The sequence below is a fragment of the Psilocybe cubensis genome, chromosome 8 (assembly GCF_017499595.1).
Source record: "Psilocybe cubensis strain MGC-MH-2018 chromosome 8, whole genome shotgun sequence".
In the NCBI taxonomy this organism is placed as follows: Eukaryota; Fungi; Basidiomycota; class Agaricomycetes; order Agaricales; family Agrocybaceae; genus Psilocybe; species Psilocybe cubensis.
Genome location: NC_063006.1, coordinates 2624034 through 2641037, shown reverse-complemented (window position 1 = coordinate 2641037; position 17004 = coordinate 2624034). Strand labels below are relative to the sequence as shown.

At 44.8% G+C, this 17004-nt stretch overlaps 5 protein-coding genes across 5 annotated transcripts; 2 read left to right on the top strand and 3 right to left on the bottom strand.

Annotated features, from left to right (window-relative positions):
• Nucleotides 1–3750: 3750 nt before the first annotated feature.
• Nucleotides 3751–4030, bottom strand: JR316_0009303 (uncharacterized protein; the record flags this gene model as incomplete). Its single annotated transcript, XM_047895007.1, has 2 exons — nt 3751–3882; nt 3944–4030. The coding sequence occupies 2 exons, from the start codon at nt 4028–4030 to the stop codon at nt 3751–3753; spliced, it is 219 nt and encodes a 72-aa protein (XP_047746466.1).
• A 1855-nt stretch (nt 4031–5885) lies between these two features.
• Nucleotides 5886–6376, top strand: JR316_0009302 (uncharacterized protein; the record flags this gene model as incomplete). Its single annotated transcript, XM_047895006.1, has 3 exons — nt 5886–5969; nt 6025–6191; nt 6259–6376. 3 exons carry the CDS (start codon nt 5886–5888, stop codon nt 6374–6376), a joined length of 369 nt encoding a protein of 122 aa, XP_047746465.1.
• A 1857-nt stretch (nt 6377–8233) lies between these two features.
• JR316_0009301 (uncharacterized protein) lies at nt 8234–11095 on the bottom strand (the record flags this gene model as incomplete). Its single annotated transcript, XM_047895005.1, has 7 exons — nt 8234–8532; nt 8592–8614; nt 9576–9827; nt 9883–9984; nt 10040–10730; nt 10783–10890; nt 11062–11095. The coding sequence occupies 7 exons, from the start codon at nt 11093–11095 to the stop codon at nt 8234–8236; spliced, it is 1509 nt and encodes a 502-aa protein (XP_047746464.1).
• A 1743-nt stretch (nt 11096–12838) lies between these two features.
• Nucleotides 12839–14026, bottom strand: JR316_0009300 (uncharacterized protein; the record flags this gene model as incomplete). Its single annotated transcript, XM_047895004.1, has 3 exons — nt 12839–13088; nt 13160–13234; nt 13296–14026. The coding sequence occupies 3 exons, from the start codon at nt 14024–14026 to the stop codon at nt 12839–12841; spliced, it is 1056 nt and encodes a 351-aa protein (XP_047746463.1).
• Nucleotides 14027–15616: 1590 nt separating this feature from the next.
• Nucleotides 15617–16570, top strand: JR316_0009299 (uncharacterized protein; the record flags this gene model as incomplete). The annotated part of the gene is made up of 3 exons (XM_047895003.1): nt 15617–15749; nt 15802–16483; nt 16534–16570. 3 exons carry the CDS (start codon nt 15617–15619, stop codon nt 16568–16570), a joined length of 852 nt encoding a protein of 283 aa, XP_047746462.1.
• Nucleotides 16571–17004: the final 434 nt, after the last annotated feature.

Genomic DNA, 17004 nt, shown 5'->3' with positions numbered 1-17004 from the left:
GTAAAGAGCGAGGCCGCCGGAAAACTTGGTAGGAATGATTTTACGAGGGGAATCGCACGGTTAGCAAACAGCGGGTACACTGGAGTTGCGACTTACCAGACATGCTTCAACAAAAGTTTTGCGGTGTCTTGTTCACTGAACTGGATCTGCGCTGAATGACTGACCAAATATACAACATTGTGAAGAAAATTGAGTTACTTACGGCAAGCCTACGCGCTTAACATCTGTGTTGGCACTGTCTTATCTTCGATTACACCTTACGCACAATATCGTTCGGTTTAGCTCCCTGTAGTATTTACATGGTACACTACGCTAGACTGTTTACATGGATTGCTGCGCTAATGTGCTACTTCACCCGCTAGATGTGCATGGATGGAACAGAAGAAGAAAGCGTGAGAATATGGCCAGCTCGCCAACAATGTACCGCAGAAGTTCGATGCCGCTCATGCTGTCGCCAAATTGGTGATGCGCGTGATTGTTGGCACGGCATCAGCGGCATGAGACTTCTGCTCTGTATCAAGGGGATTTTGTGACGGTGTGACGCCCTTCCTCTTCTCTCTCAACACTCACACCTATGAAGTACGTCGTACGGCATAGATGGTTCGAATAATTCGAATACGAGCTTAACTGTAGTAGCACTTTAGTGTAGACTCTAATACCATAAACTTGGTGAAGCTAGCTGCGTGCTAGCAATACAATTGTAGTTCAAGTGACATTGTGCAGATAGACCCGGCTCGGGAGGGCAGAGCAAATAGTTGCCGGGTGAGCGACACAAAACGGAGGGGAACTACAATTCATATGGATAGTGAATTACACAGAAACATAGGTGCGAATCGTATTTGTATGTGCTACAGACAGAAAACGCGTTCTACAGCACATCCGCCGCCTCTTCGCCTGCCAGACCCGTATACGAGCGTCACAAACATAGGTGAGGAGTCATCTTTGCTATTAGTGCAGAAAACTTATTCTACAGCATATGTGCCGCCTCATTGCCCTACAGACCTCAATTATTCAACGAAGCATCCACCTACATTCAAGGATTGAACGTTGAATGCTGCTATAAATTTACGTTTTGTACGACGCTGCCTACTGTAGGCACCCTCTCTGCGAGCTACCCTCTTTGCAGGTTGCCGTTTTAATTTGGAAACTTGGAGCGGCATCTGTGTGTAGGATCAGGTGTTCGAGCGGCGCCAGTCGCGACTGTTTTGCACGTACTGTAATACGAGATGTTCCCGTCTAATAATTCTCTTCAATGCTATAAAGTATGTCGCTTCATGCATGAATATCTGTATTGATATACTAAAATTATTAACCCAAGCTCTACTTGATATAATGTTCTTCGGTGACTTTCCAACCGCATTTCGTCCTGCCAGTGGGTGGTTTAAAATCTCGTTAAACAGTCCAACACGGCCATTGCCCAGCGCCCACTTCACGATTCTCACTCAAGTCGTTCGTTTCACCGTTTCTTTCCTCTTGTTCTACACAAGTATGTTCCGTTCTGTCTACCTAAGTCTACCTAATTTTCTGTAGTAACTTACATGGTCCATTTCCTATCCGGAACACCAACGATCCCTATTAAATCTAGGAAACTATCCTGATATGAGAAGGATGGAACGATGGCGCGCAAGAGGTGCGGTTGGACATTATACGGACTCTAACTAACCGAGGCGTTGACTAGTAATGGTCCAGGTTGAATGTGCGTCAGTATTACTGTCACTGCACACTATGCGATATTAAGCAACTAGGCACCTCGCAGATAAACAAGATCCCGGACTTGTCATCGTTCGGATACCGGTGTTTCTTCCAACTCAACTCCACGACCTAGTAGGATTGCATTGCATGATGCTTCTGACAGGCTTAGACATGTGACAACATCCAGGCGCATCTGCTTCTGCACGTCAATAAACGCGTTTGGGCTCTTCTCTCACTTTCCGCCTCTCCTTGAGGCAAAATTCTGACGATGTTCGTCAGTATGCCACCCTGGGAACGGAGGCAGCTGCCGTGGATCTCTATGTATGCTGTTGCATCTCCCTATTCTTCCTCTTCGTTTGCTCATCAGCGAACCCTTTCACCCTTTCTCCAAATGTTGTACATGCCCTTCGATTCTAGGTGACGAGCGAAATACACAACCGTAACTTCAAGATCTCGATCCTTTCGCTCTTTGGCTATGTCGCACTTGCGATTGACCACACATTTGAGCCATTCTTGAGCTAAGCGCTCGTTGCTCACTTGCTTGTCGTTGCGGGATGGAAAAATCCGATGGAGGTGTTGCGACAGAGTTGGCTTTGTAGTCATTTACTTTGTGTTTGGTGTATTGACTCAAAATTCCATTAGCCGTATCAGAAACTTCATCCAACTCATATATTGATTACAATGTAATAACATTATCCAACTCATATATTGATTACAATGTAATAACATTAAAATCGGCAACACAGGACATTGTGGATGTTAGTCTATTATTTCTCAAAAATCTGAATAAATATAGGTAATCATGAGGCCTTTGTTCCGTAAATGAGTTGTTAACACATTGCTACCACATACATGGCCTTCGTTCCGGGTTGTTGAGCGCTCGCGAATGGGTTTGAATTGATTGGTATATTGAAGGTTGAAGGGTGGGGAGCGCGACAAAAACTTGAGAGCGGAATGGTTAGAACAGTGTGGAATATTTCTAAGATAGTAATGATTAGCGTCGTGCGATTTGCGGTAATGATACTCTCTGTGGGTTCACAATGGGTAATGATGCGGGTAATGAGTGGGCGATGAGTGGGCGATGAGTGGGCATTCAATATAAAGGAGATTTTTATTTAATCTATTTTACACACTATTTGGGAAACTTTTTAAGTTAAAGAATATTTTTAAAATGAGTGAGATTTACTTTTAACAAAATAGAAATAAAATTTAGTGTCGAACTCTGTACCCAAACAGATTAAATATCAAAACATAAAATATATGTCTAAATAGAGAATAAACTAACTAAAGTATGGATTTCTCAAACAGAAAATGTATTATTCGGCCAAATAAACAAAAATAAAGATTTTCTGAATTTTTCTGTGGATAGGACCTATATATCAAGTTATGAAGTAAATATATATAAATCCTTTCAATGGAATAAAACATACTATAAACAGAACACTTTATTGATATATTGAAAATATTAAATACAAAATAATATCGAATAAAAATGAATTTTAGAAAAATGATTTAAAAAGTGATAAATTGATATAAAGGGCCTTTGTTTATTGGATTCCCCGAAGTGTGATGGTCCGGAAACAAATTGTGTCCAAATGTGAGCATTGTCCTGCTTTCTCTTCAACATCAACCAAAAATGACCAAATTTCTATTCACATTTTACAACAGGTACTCTAAATGATAATCTTACTCCATGCATGTCCAGTTTAAAGTCAGGATTAAAGACTGAGTGGCAGTGTGTGCTGCTGCAAGTTGCCAAGGACAGGTGAGGAACCTCAAGCCAATCTGAGGGAGGCAACGGTACCTATTTAATGGATGGTATAAAACGAGATCATCCTTGTTGTGTGCATTCGAAGGATTCGATGTTCTGATAGAGAGCGGGGATGCTTGTTAAAGACAGCTTGCCAACATTTCCACTCAGTGTTTGTCCTATCCCTAGGCATATGGTGAAGCTGTTCAAAAAGTGTATATTAAGTATTTTCTCAACTGATAAACGAAGGTCTTAGTAGATATGAAAAACTGACACGTAAAAGTCACAAGAGTATCCAAGGCTAATAATCAACTTTCAGCTCTGTTTCTCCAGGTGGAGGGGAGGGTGATGCAAGTGTTGGGTACAGGTTTTGCAGGAGAGTAAGTGTTTCCGACAAAGTTGAAATCGTCATAGAATGTAATGAATAATGCTTCGTTGGGCTGAAATAGTCATGTTAGCTGTATATCGTGGATGATTCTGAAATGGAAGATATGTGTGTACGGAAGAAATGGACGAAGCAGCTTGGGCAGACAGAGCGAAGAAGACGGCCGCAAAGAGAATGGAGGAGAGGCTGACGGAGAACTTCATGTTGCTGGATTTTGAGCGGCTCTTTGTAGAGTAGAGTGTCGAGGGACATGCCGAGGACTGTTGAACATGTGTGAGTGCCTTTATACGTCGGTTGTACTATTTTCCTCAGATTTTGCTAATTTATTTTGGATCAGCATACCTGGCCATAATGAAAAGCCAATCTACGACTGCATTTCAGAGACTACACCTCGGCGCCTTCGATGAAACGACGTTTAAGAGAAACTGAGGTCTATTTGTTTACGTATTGGAGGATTCTTCAGGACATGCCTCGTACATCAGCTTACAAAAACAGGTCATGGATTAAAGATATCAATAGCAATTCCATCGGTACATTATACCCTCCGTATCCTAATACGCTTACTATTTATAAATGATACACATACAGCAGTAATCAGCACCTTCTTGCAGTTGACCTGTCTAGGAAGGGGTGTGAAGTCCTCTTGAAGATGATGTTGGATGGCAGCGTGGAAGTCTATGTCGAGCAGCTTTCGATGATTGTTGAGGCATACAGAGATGGAGTATGGAAGAGGGACAAATATTCAGCTCGTAAAGTACAAAAAGCAAATAACTGCGAGGTAACGGAGTTTGAGAGGAGCAATACCAAATCTACTCGTCGAGATAGATGGAAAATAAGATACATAACGCGATGGACAGGCAGCTTTGGAGGAAACCTTTGGAGGAAGGAAGACAATATTGGGACTGCGAGAGGCATGCAGCAGCGTCGAAACAGGACATCGGAGGCGGCAGAGCTACAGTGGATGGCAGGGAAAATTTCAATAAGTCATTGAGCTGAAGGAAGGGTGATAGTATTAGGGTTATTACGTTCATTCTTTTAAAATGATACATCTCACACTTACACCAGCTCCCTTCGACCACTCGTGATATTGACATTCACTAACACTTTTTATCAACAACAACAACAACTTTGTTGCATCTACATTCTCAGAATACAGAGAGGTATTGAAGTCGGGTAAAAGATTTCTACGGCCCGTGAAGAAAAAGTGTAGTAGAAATCAATGTCCTTCTATTCCAACTTAAATTAGTGATGGCCTACTGCGTTCCAGACCGCACTTACGATTAGGTATCCTGACAATGTAAACACAGAGAAAAAAATATGTACTCATTTAAATTTGGATATATCACATAAGCATAAAGAGACCCACCAGAAGAGGCTGCGTGGTCAAAGTGAGGGAATGAATAGGTTATTGTAAGTGGCTCAACTCGTTCAGAGACGTCGTGGAAAGGTTGTTAGGCTTTGAAGAACATGTTCCAGAATCACGATGTCCATGAACATACAATGAACAATGATTCAATGAGAGAGGGGACGGAAACTGGATTAGTTTCGATGAAAACACTCCAGAACCAGAGTGCCCAAGAGGCAATGGAAAAGCGCGCTAATAGAAATACTATTTGCAACGATATTGATCCGTACTTGCATGGAAAGATGTCCTGGAGGTGACAAATAGAAAGACAGCGTGAAGTGACTTCATTCTCACGAAGAAGGTATGGTGAAACTATGCAACTTTGGCTATAGGACAATGTGGCGTGCGTTGATAACAAATGATCAGAGACACGGGATACGGAGGTTGTAGTGTACCGACGGAAGTGTTGTCAATACTCTAAATCAATGATATACTCAAGAGTTTCTATAGTAACGGAGGCCTTGGAATGTACTCCCCAATGCAGTCGGCGATTGGCTTCTCATCATGGCGAGGTATGCTTATTCAATGTAGTCAGAATTACGTGACGAGTACGGGACAGCCGCAAACGTATAAAGGAGCTGATACATATTCAATAATCTTCAGCAAATCACTCGAGTCTCTACTGCACAAAAACCCACTCACAAACCAGCAACATGAAGTTCACCAGCATCTCGTCCCTGGTCCTTGCAGCTGTATCCTCGGCTCTGGCTGTCCAAGCTGCTCCCCCCATTGCTCAAGTATGCCTTCCATTTCAATACCATCCACTATATACAGCCAACATGACTTTTCCAGTCCGCCGACGCACTATCCATCATATTCTACGACGACATCAACTTTGTTGGCAATACCTACTCCCCTATCAATGCCCAACCCGACACATGCATCGACCTACCCTCCCCTTGGAGAAACAGAGCTGAAAGTATGAGCGTCGGCTCTGGGTATACTTGTACTTTCTATAGGTCAGTATTGTATCCATCACTTCACCTAGCGATTGGTCAAAATATTGACAATACCATGCGGGTACAGCTTCACCGGCTGCCAGGGTGCCGGAAAGGTCCAGGCTGGTCGTGTTGCGACACTTCCCACGACTGGTAACCCCGTCCTTTACCAAAACATTGAATCTTTCGAATGCACAAGTTTCTGATTGGACGTGAAGATAAATCTATACAGTGGGTACTTCGCTATCTTAGATTAATATTTACTGATATATAGAAGCATTGTGACATTGGGAGCCTTTTCTCTGGACTTTAAAGAGGAGTAGATTGATCAAAGTTGACTGTAATTCAACAAAATGCAAATAAATTCCTAACGGTGCTGAGAATCATTTGTGGTACCCCGCGAGACAAGAAGCACGCGCGTACAGAGACGCGTGTTGGGGGTCAGCAGAGGCTAGCTCTCATTCTGCCTGGTGCGTCCTTTGACAAGTACAATTCCGAGGGGACAGGGAAAATTTGAGGAGGATGAGCATGACAGTAATGGTAATGAGAGAAACTGGGCAGGGAAGGCAAATAGCGGGGGACAAATTTCCCTGACATGCCACATTCAAGCGCGTGAGGATGCACCGGGATCTATATGCAACGAATATCTTTCAAACTGCATTACCTCACTCTCCTCGTTGTGACCATCCCAATTTGACGTCATTCATGTCGATTTTCTCTCATTTTCTTCCTTTTTTTACAAGCATGAGCAGAAATATCACGCGGTATAGCCTGTAGGGATTCCAGGATTTCTCATTCGTGGCGGAACCGCGCGTTGTCTTTGGAGAGTGGAGGACGGCCTCTGGCGCTTACGTGAGGACATTGTGTGGGTGGATGTATCCCATAAATTTCCAGAAAAGTGGAACAGGATATATTTTGGGACAGATAGATCAAGTTTTCTTAGTAGCAGGCGGCTTTGCTTCCGTGTTGACTCGCTGCTTTCAGAGGATCGGTATCATCTGGTGTATTCGTTGTACTCCGTGTATCTGTGTAAAAATGGTGAATTGCGATATCACGACTCACCTTATACACACGGAGTCCACCTAAATCTATCCTCGTATTCTCCATAGCGAAGCAAACGGGAAACTCAAAGACATAATTAGTTCATAAAACAAATGTCAGCCAAACGTCGAACGAAGGTTTCGGATATTCCCGGCGGAGATTGATTGGCATTCCGTTTTGTCACGACAGAAATTTCCCTGCCACCCCCGCGAGTTCGACTCTTCTTCACTACCGCACAGGGATATTTCTCGCTCAATCTACAGGAGCACCTAAACATTGTATTTGATGCTATTTCTTTGTCCGAAGTGGGTGCGTACATTTTCCGTGTGCAAATACGTATTTCATCGATTTCATAGATCGTCACGGCATCAACTCTTTATGTTTCTCTTGCATCTGCAGCTATCACGCCATACTCAATCACATCATCGGTGGAAATTGGATAATTTTATCGAAGATAAGTGTACTGTACAAGGAACTTCAGATCTCAGAGCTTCTTCCACCCAAACTGACCTTCCCATCAATTGCACTACCGAACTCTTATACAAGAGCCAACTGACGACCCCATGGTTCCTCGTACTATCCACACGGATTGCACATGATGCTGCCACAGACTGTACTTAATCTAGTACTCTATGGCAAAGGGTACATCTCACGGCCGAGTTGTTTGCCAGGTCAGACCGATAACCCCCTCCTGGAGTTTTTGGCGTCCCAGTGTAGCTCTCCACTGGTCCACGCTTCCCATCCGCCCCGCGTCGTTGACAAATGCATAACGTGGTGTCTTTTGTGTACCTCTTTGATGCCTTGGGATATCTAGAGGCACACCGCGGTAATTATTGACTGTCAGTGACATCCTTGATACATGTGTGTGAACTCATCCCTTGGATGACCGTCGCTTGAATCAAGCTCCTTGATCATGTCACTCTTCGTCTGTTCATTGGATTCTTCCTATTGCAGGGGCCTATTGATTCTCAATTACTTGATGCCTATAAACAAAGAGGACTAAAACCAAATATTACATGCCTTCAAGCATAGGTTGGGGAATACTCCAGCATCGCATTAAGGAAATTTCCGTGTATCGGAATTTCTCCCAGCTTGAATGTTTTTTGTTTGCGTTGTCTTTCTTCAAAATATGTGGCATTGGGCTTCAGGTCAGGATCATACATTCCGGATCCTTGTATACCGTCGCGGAGGACAGGGTGCATAGTCTGTTTTGGCTTATAATCTGATGTGTCGGATGCGTTGTCATCCTCAATGTGTTCCAACGTGTTCAGTCCGTCTCCGACTCCAGCGCCGTAGAGGGGACGGCTGGTCTCATAATGCCCTGAGAAAGCGAAACCCGTGTCAGAAAGGGACTGTGACTCTTGGAGAGGTGAAAATAACCCAAAGGTATATTCGGGCTGTTGCTGAGTGGTTATTGAATAGTCATCTTAGCTGGAAATATAAAGTCGGACGAAGCTGAAATGGTAGACAGTTGAATTGGTGATGTTGAACCATTGGAACCGACATTATTGCTTTGACTTGTTGATTGTTGGTTGACGGAAGGTGCTGAAGCAATTAACACGTTGGATGAGTAATGTCACTGATTTAAGATGTAATTACTCCCCACCTGTAGCGTCGATGCATGCTACTCTTTCAACCACAAAGGGTGTCTGGCTGGTCATATTTGTTATGTGGTGCAATTATGCGCAGATAGAGTTAGGTGAGAGACGAACAACTGTAAGGGCAAAGCCATTTGAACGAGACTTTCAATAGTCAAAGTTGGACTACCATCTTGTGGAGGACGTGAGTCCTACACCAGTTACGTGAATTGATTCAGTGGATGTCGCATATTTTCCACGCGCAGCGGTGAGCGCTGTTCACCTCAAAGTGAAATGCAGTGCTTGAGCGCAGGCCACTGTAGAACATGATTCTAAAATCTACCTTGCTTGCTCAAAGACTCTATTTATATACTGACTCGAGGTTTGAAGGACACTTTGAGGGATTCATATATTATCCATCTAACCGCCAAAATTCCGGGTGCATAAATTTAAAGGGCAGTCCACACCAAAACATGTTTTTATTCATCAACAGTCTTTTTTTATACTAAATACAATCTTTAATAGATTTTCCTCGAGGCAATGTTGTGGTACGATAAGATAAGCATATTGATTATATAGTTCATGTGATTGATTGATTATCTCGGACTATATTCGGATTCTTTCCCTTCCATCGATGTCGTCTCGTCAACCTATCAAGCCTCCTAGCTCACTCGTATATATCTCACAAGCGCGTCGGAGTCCATGATGAAACAGTTATGAACGCCTAGGTGCATGGATAACTTGTTAGTAGAGTCTAGCTGGTCAATTTCTTTGAATATGTGCTCACTTTCTACGAGTTTTAGGTTTATATCCCTCGCAGTCAGGCCGTAGACCTTGACTCATTGGTTTTCCGGTTACTGTGTCTAAGCGCGTTCTTGCAGCTTGACGTTGACGCCGTCCATCAATTAGTCTCGTCTTTCTTCCTACACTTTGCAATTCTCCATCATCCCTCTCAAACACCGCCCCGTTTCTTGCAGCCGCATCTAGAGCGGGAAGATGGTGCGCATCAAACGTCCCCCTGGCTAGTCTGATTTGGAATCTTGAACAGAATACCTGTCATTCTCTTCTGAGGATTGAAGACTATGCTTGCGTACCTTGTGCTGCCCTTTGGATGTCTCGCAGTCTGCGTCTGGTATAGACTGCCTGCATCACCTTCACCACTTGGCGACATGCCAATTTGAGGCCTTTGCATGTTACTACCATATCTTCCATCAGCCATAGTGGTATGAAAGATAGAAACAAACATATTACCTTCGAACTGCTGTTGAGGCAGATGTGCCATCATTCTGCTCAACGGGACTCATCCCGGAAGCTGAATGTTTATGGTGTTCTGCGTAGTCGAATATGTTATCGTTTCTTTCTGTCTTTCCTTCTTCCGTGTCGCCAGAATATGGATGTACAGATACTCGTGGGTTAGGATACCCTCCAAGAAATGTTTGGTTCGATGCTTCTTGGAATGGCGGAATGGTAGGATCTCCAGTGGAGGTCATCCGTGGCTCTGGGTAGATTTGATGCGCACCATAGTCATTGTGGAAAATATCCATGTGTTGGTTAAGTGATCCATTCAGCACTTCTGGGAATACCAATTGCTGATCAGTTGGAAAATGGCCTACAGGAATGTCGCATCCAAAGTGTTTTGTATCAGGATATACGACGCTGCTTGAGCCCGAAGCTCCCTCATGCTCAGCATGGTATGTACCGCGGTATGCTTCTATGTCAGCGAAAGAACTATTTGCCCCTTCAGAGTCGGATAGACGCTGTTCTCCGTGACTGTTAGACGGGCGCGGAACTGGAGGAGGAGGGTCGTGTATATTGGGTGTGATCGGGACGTATTCTTGCCAATTCAATGGCAATGTACTGCCAAACATCTGTTGGAAAAGGTTGTCGGGGATGAACCATATATTTGGATCAATCGTTGTGCCCCCGTTTTCCAGTGAGAAACCTTTGCAGACTCCCGATAAGCGTGTATCCTAAAAGATTGTAGATGCGCTCACCTTCAAGGCCCGTCGATGTTAGCTGAAGGGCTGAAGTCACTTCTGCCAGTGTAGCGGCATCGGCAAAATCAAACGTGATGGAAAACATGGGATACAGTTCTTGAAGAGCTTAGAGAGATTTACGAAGACAAGAAAGTTTTATGTGGAGAAATTTGGATCTGTCCAAGCGCTGTTATAAAGGCAGACCACACATATTAACACGCGCAAGTCTCATGTCTGAATACAAGCCAGTAATCCACGCAATACAAACCTGTCGATCGAATTTACACAGCTCCTTACCTCGCTCGCTCTCGCATTCCAGCTCTGTAAGCATTTTTTGGAAATATTTGATTGCTATATAACAGAACAGTATTAAAATGACCTCATGGGTCTCCGGAAATGGACTTCCGGTGAAGTTGCCACCTCATGTCTTTGTTTTCCGCAGTTCACCACACATTCTCATGCATTTCATAGCCGCGGAGTGGCGTTACAAACTTTGGTGTAAAGTAATACGGTAGGTCTCTATACTACCGGACCGCTGAGGAGAAATTTGGGCAACGAGAACCACATTCAATGCACTCGTGATACCGGTGCACAAGACGCCAAATTGTAATCTTACTACTGACCATTCCTTCAAGATACGTCAGAAAGTTCAAACAGATCAACGTCGTGGGCACCTTGATGTTAAGAGATGGGGTATTCGTTTCAAACGTCAAGTGTCAATACAAACGGTTTCTCCTGTTTCACAGGTATTGGCGGTAGTGCACAAAAAGACACTATCACGCTGCCTACACAACCGAGCCTGTGGGTCCACTTAAATTACAGACAACATAACCCATTTCCGTATAAGTATGCAAAGCATTAGTTGCGATAGACGGTTTCCAGGTTTTGAAGTTACCAAGAAAACAGGGGATTACAGAAGACACCAAGGCCGAGGGGTACGATGTCAAGCAGTGTAAGTGAGGAGAAACATTGGCCATTCAAAGATGCTGTAGCAATAAAGATAGAGGATAGCTGAGTGGGTATCGACTCGAAACCCAGTGTAGCGAGCTCATCGAGGGCGGTGGGGCGGAACAAGGGATGGATACTCTCAGTGGCATTAAGTGCATTGGCTTCAGTTCCGCAGGGCGTGGACCTGGGAGATGGTCAGAAAGGCCTAACAAATCATATGCCCAGCTTAACTCAGGGAGGGAATACGGCGCAGTTCGTGATCAGGGATGGTTGAAATGCGTTCGGACCTCGGCCCTTACGCTTGCAGACAGAATATGCTCAGTAGGATGGGTAGAGCGGGATAAAGAGTGGAACTTTAAAAACGTGAATGCGTTGGCCACCCAGCGTATTTCCATGTCTGAGAATTTCTGGGAACCTAGTGCCAGCTGAAAGGAAAGTGACAATAAAAACAGGGGACTCAACTGCTTCAACACCAAGCAGATTAGTGTCAATGAAGGTGTAACCAAGAAATTTCAGGCTTCATAAATTGTTCATGAAAGTTACACATGCGACGCGAATAGCACTCACCGCGGTCGTAGACTCACATTCCATTCCACAAGCTTTGTCACAGGTGGTGAAAGATACGCATGCTACCTTTCTGTTAGAGACAAAATTGAGTATCGACGAGTAAAAGGTGTTTTAAGAATTACCTGGAAGAAAGCCACCTCCGAAATATTAAGTGTACTTGAACTAGACCCGCGAAGACGGGGCAACGGATGGTGGAAATATGGATAAAAGCTCAACGCATCGCGAAACTGAAATCCGATATGATCCGACGACAGGCTGAGCTCGGAATAATTTACACTCCGCTATCCTCACGGACGTCTACGGCTGCTGAATGACCGTTCTCGACCAGCACCGATGCTCAGCGCTGTGGATTGTACCCAAATCGTACCCCATACACAATTCTACCGACAGGTGAGCACATGTATTCATGTTGATTCACTGGAATTGTATTTTATATCAAGTTCTAGTTTCTCCTGCTTCTCAATCACGTCATCGGAGAAAATTGGATGATCAAGTATTCATGATATATATATACTGCAAGGCCATTGTGCTTCTCGGACAGAACCCTCCTTTCCACCGACTACTCTCCAATAAAAGTGCTGTTGCTCCTCCATCTCTCTTCCAGAAGAACCTCTTCTCTATGGCACAGCTCACACTTCTTTGCTGAGTTATTTGCCAGGTCAGAGCGATGACCTTGTCCCGGACTCTTCGTAGGCCCCGTGTATGTCTTCACCGGCTCGCGTTTGCCATCGACACCGCGCTTCTGGCACACACATACCTCCTTGGACGCCGTGCGGTTCTTTCCCGGCGTCTTTTGGGATTTAGTAGACCTGGAGGTGCAGCACCCGAGATATTGTATATCAATGTTGAAATTTTCACTGCACCAGTTGATGACGCGTACCTCGTATTACAGCCTCTTGCCACACCCCTGTTGGTTCTTCCATTGGCCGTTGTACCTGCATCCATTCTCATGGGCCTGTTCATATCTGATTAGTCCATGTCTACGAAGAAGAGGGTATTAACCAATGATCACATACTTTCGAGTGTGCGTTGGGGAAGACCTCGGCGTCACATTAGGGAGTATCCCGTTTATTGGGATCTCTCCCGGCTTGAATGTTATTGGTTTCCCCCTTTCTTCGTAATGTATGCCATCGACTGACAGACTACGATCATGCCGTCTACGCGAATGTGTCCCTTCAAGGTGTACGGGGAGTAGAGTGTGTTTCTGCTGCTCATACTCTGAATTGTATTCAAGAATTGCTATATTGCGGGTCGAATACCTAGGAGAGAAAGGCGGATACACAGGGGATGTGTGCTCCAGACCTGTACCACCCACGATGCTAGAGGTGTAGCTGTTGCTGCGATGGTCATCAACGATAGGCTCGGCAAAATTTGATCCAAATAATAGGGTTTGCGGTGGGTGAGACACATTGGCTTCCATTGGCTTTGGCGCATAGCTAATACAATATGCATTATCCGGATCCATAGTGTTATTGGTACGAGAGGCATATCCGTTGTCGTCATAACCTGCAATAGAAAATTCACTAAATCTTGGTTTGGAATGGAGATCCTCGAATGAATTGTCATCCACACTGGGCTCAAACGTGTTCAGTTCGTCTCCAGTTTCAGTTCCAGAGAAGAAATTTCCAGTGCCATATCTGCCGGTCAGAGTCAGCCCCTCATCTGAAAGGGACAGTGGTTCTTGTGGAGATGGAAATAAATCCAGAGGTATAATGGGATCGGTTCTTGACGGATACTGAAGAATCATGTTTGCTGGAAATATAAAGTCTGACGAAGCGGACGTGACTAGAGGTTGACTTAGTGGCGTTGCGACGTTCCTTTGACTTGTAGATTCGGGGTTAACTGTGGACGGCGCTGCGTTGGGTGAGTAAACTCTTTGACTTGAGATTCAATGACGCTCTACCTGTAGGGCTGATGCCAGATACTCCTTCATTTACAGATGCTGGACGGCTTTCCATGATTATTAGCGGGTGTAATTGTACGAAGAGTAGAGGTAATAGATGTGATAAGACGAAGAAATATGCAGGAGAAGCTATTGGAATAAGGCTTTAAATAGTCGACGTTCACTACAACGTTGTGGAGGACGTGAGGTTACAAGGCCTGAACTAACTACTCTACTTGACTCAGTGGCCGACACAAAATTAGACGCTGTCGTTGGGCGCTGTTTACTTCAAAGTGGAATGCAGTGCAAGTGAACAAGCCACTGCTGTACATGAATCCGATAACTGCACTTCTTGCTCAATGATTCCTTTTTTATACTGACTCTAATTCACAAGTTCGCAGCCAGGCTTTTGATTAATGGTTTTTCGATCGTGGCAGGAGTAGTGCCATAGCTTGAACTCTCCTTCTGGCTAACCTCAAGGTGCAAGTGAGGTCATCATATATTATTAGCTTTCCAACATACTCTGGATGAAATGTCGAGGAGCATCAGCCTCAAGAAAGTTTTGCAGAGGATCTTCTAAGAAATTGTCCTTCTGATGTGATAGACAGTGGAGCCGACCCCGAGGTCTTTGCGAAGGAGCGTGAGTGATTCTTGAATCTTTCAGCACGTCTCAGGAATTTTAAGATCTACCGGAATAACGCGAAGCCTTGGAAAAACTAGTTGTTGACTAAGACTCACTATCACGATAATGGCCACCGGTATCAGAACCATGAAGCTTTGTTAACACGCTGATCATGTTATCAGACAATGGTCGATTGTAGACTCGGGTAGATTAATCAAGATTTTCCCTCGCCACTCGAGCCACACGATGTTCTGGCAGTGCTTCGAACTTTTATTCATTCGGATCATACACTAAGGTATTAAAAAACGCAGCAAAATTACCCCCTCAACGAGGTTAAAGTCTCCTTCATTGTCGATAGTAAGTTTCATAAACTGCGAACTCTTTGGCAGCAAGATAGACATTGGCGCTTACCCGCTGTGCAGTAACTGCACAGCATGTAGTACGCTGCAAGAGGACTACATGCCCATGTTCCCTTTCTGTTTGTGTGCACACCGTCGGAGTTACAGGGTAGAGAACTTGGATGATGCATCTTGTGCCCAAGGATGTGGAATTTCCCCCAAATTTGAGGAATCATACCACGAGACCGCGGCCTGGCGGTGTTTAGTGTGTCCCAAAACACCTAAAAGACACCAAAAAGAAAGGGGAGAACCCTGGGAAATGATATGACATTGAGATCGGGTTTAGGCTGGACGACTGAGCCACTCCTGCCTTGAAGAACAAAGGCCGGTTTTACTCATGTCGGATGCTGTTACACTGTATTTTGTTATTTAAAGATTGTGTATACGAGTTCGCTGTTCAACTAGTATTGTTATCCTGATTCGAAGATTAGCAAAATGCACCCATCCTACTCAGCACATTTGTATCCCTTTTTAACTATTTCCCCCGTTGAGGACTACCGCACATCTAGCATCTCTGCCTCGCACAATACAATGGATAAATATACAGCAGGATCCAGCCAAATCAACGGTGAGTATTATTCCCAACTTTCGGTGATGCGCCACTCATAATGTTTCACAAGATATGACCCTCACTGCTACAGATTTTATGGCCTCTATGGGCTTCTATATTAGCGACTTTGACCTCAATAGAAACCCTGAAGACATCCTGTCTACTGGCCCAGTGTTCGACTCCGATGGTCTGGATTCACTACTCTCGTCTACCAAATTTCCAGATTCAGGAGAGTCGCTATGCGAGCATCCCCCGTCGACGTCTCTACTTGCTTCAAATGTTGACCAAGTGTCACCTCTGGTGATGCATCCGACAATGGAAGCATCATTTCCGCCGTATGTTGAGCCGTCTCCATTCGAGCCAAGTCGCTATTCACTGCAAACCACTCACGGTGTCGCGAGCACTCCCGCGACGCACCCAACTCAAAACACGGCAATAATTGCCAATATCCCCAGAGAGGCGCTCGACACAAGTCCTTTGCCATATGAGACATCAGGGAGACGCCGAGTGCCTGAGATGCGTATGTCTGAGAGGGATTCTTACCAGAGCGGCGCTGTCGACTCGGATGTGTATGCGCCAGTTGCGCCGCACCATCTGCCACTCTATACTCCATATTCCTGCGCTTCAACTGGAGAGCCGGAGTTACCACAAAACACTAGATTCAAACGGCCCAGCCACAAATATGACAGCTCTGGGCATAGTACCGTCGAGCGGGTCACCCATGTTGGGCGCCGTCGGATACCTGTTCGAAGGTAAGTTTTGTCTTTCCGGCTCTCGTTGATTTGGAACTGATGGAATATAGAAACATCGGAACTTCACAGAGGTACCCAGAACTCTGAAAATGCCCAGTCGGATCCGAAGAAACCATGAAAAGGCATTCAGATCACAGCCGTGATCGAGATGCGAGGTACATCATAACACTTTGCATGCGCCTGAGATCTATCTGAAATTATACGGTTACAGCGGAGGTAAAAGTACCCAGGGGCACGCGGCCCATTGACGGTTGTTGGAGCCGTTGATGAGGTCGATGACGAGGCAAACAGCGGAGGAAAGAATAGAGATCAGGGGGGCATAATGACTGGAGGATGGCAAAAAACATCCTACCGAAACCGGACAAGTATCCACGACGTGGGATAGAAATTACAAGGCATGTAGACATAGAACTCCTACCGAAGTTTGGACGGGCATGAAATCCAAGTGAATTGTTACTCGCACCTGTGCTTCCCCAGCCATAAAGTGACCATCCCAAGTCTCCCTCTGATCGGTGTGTATC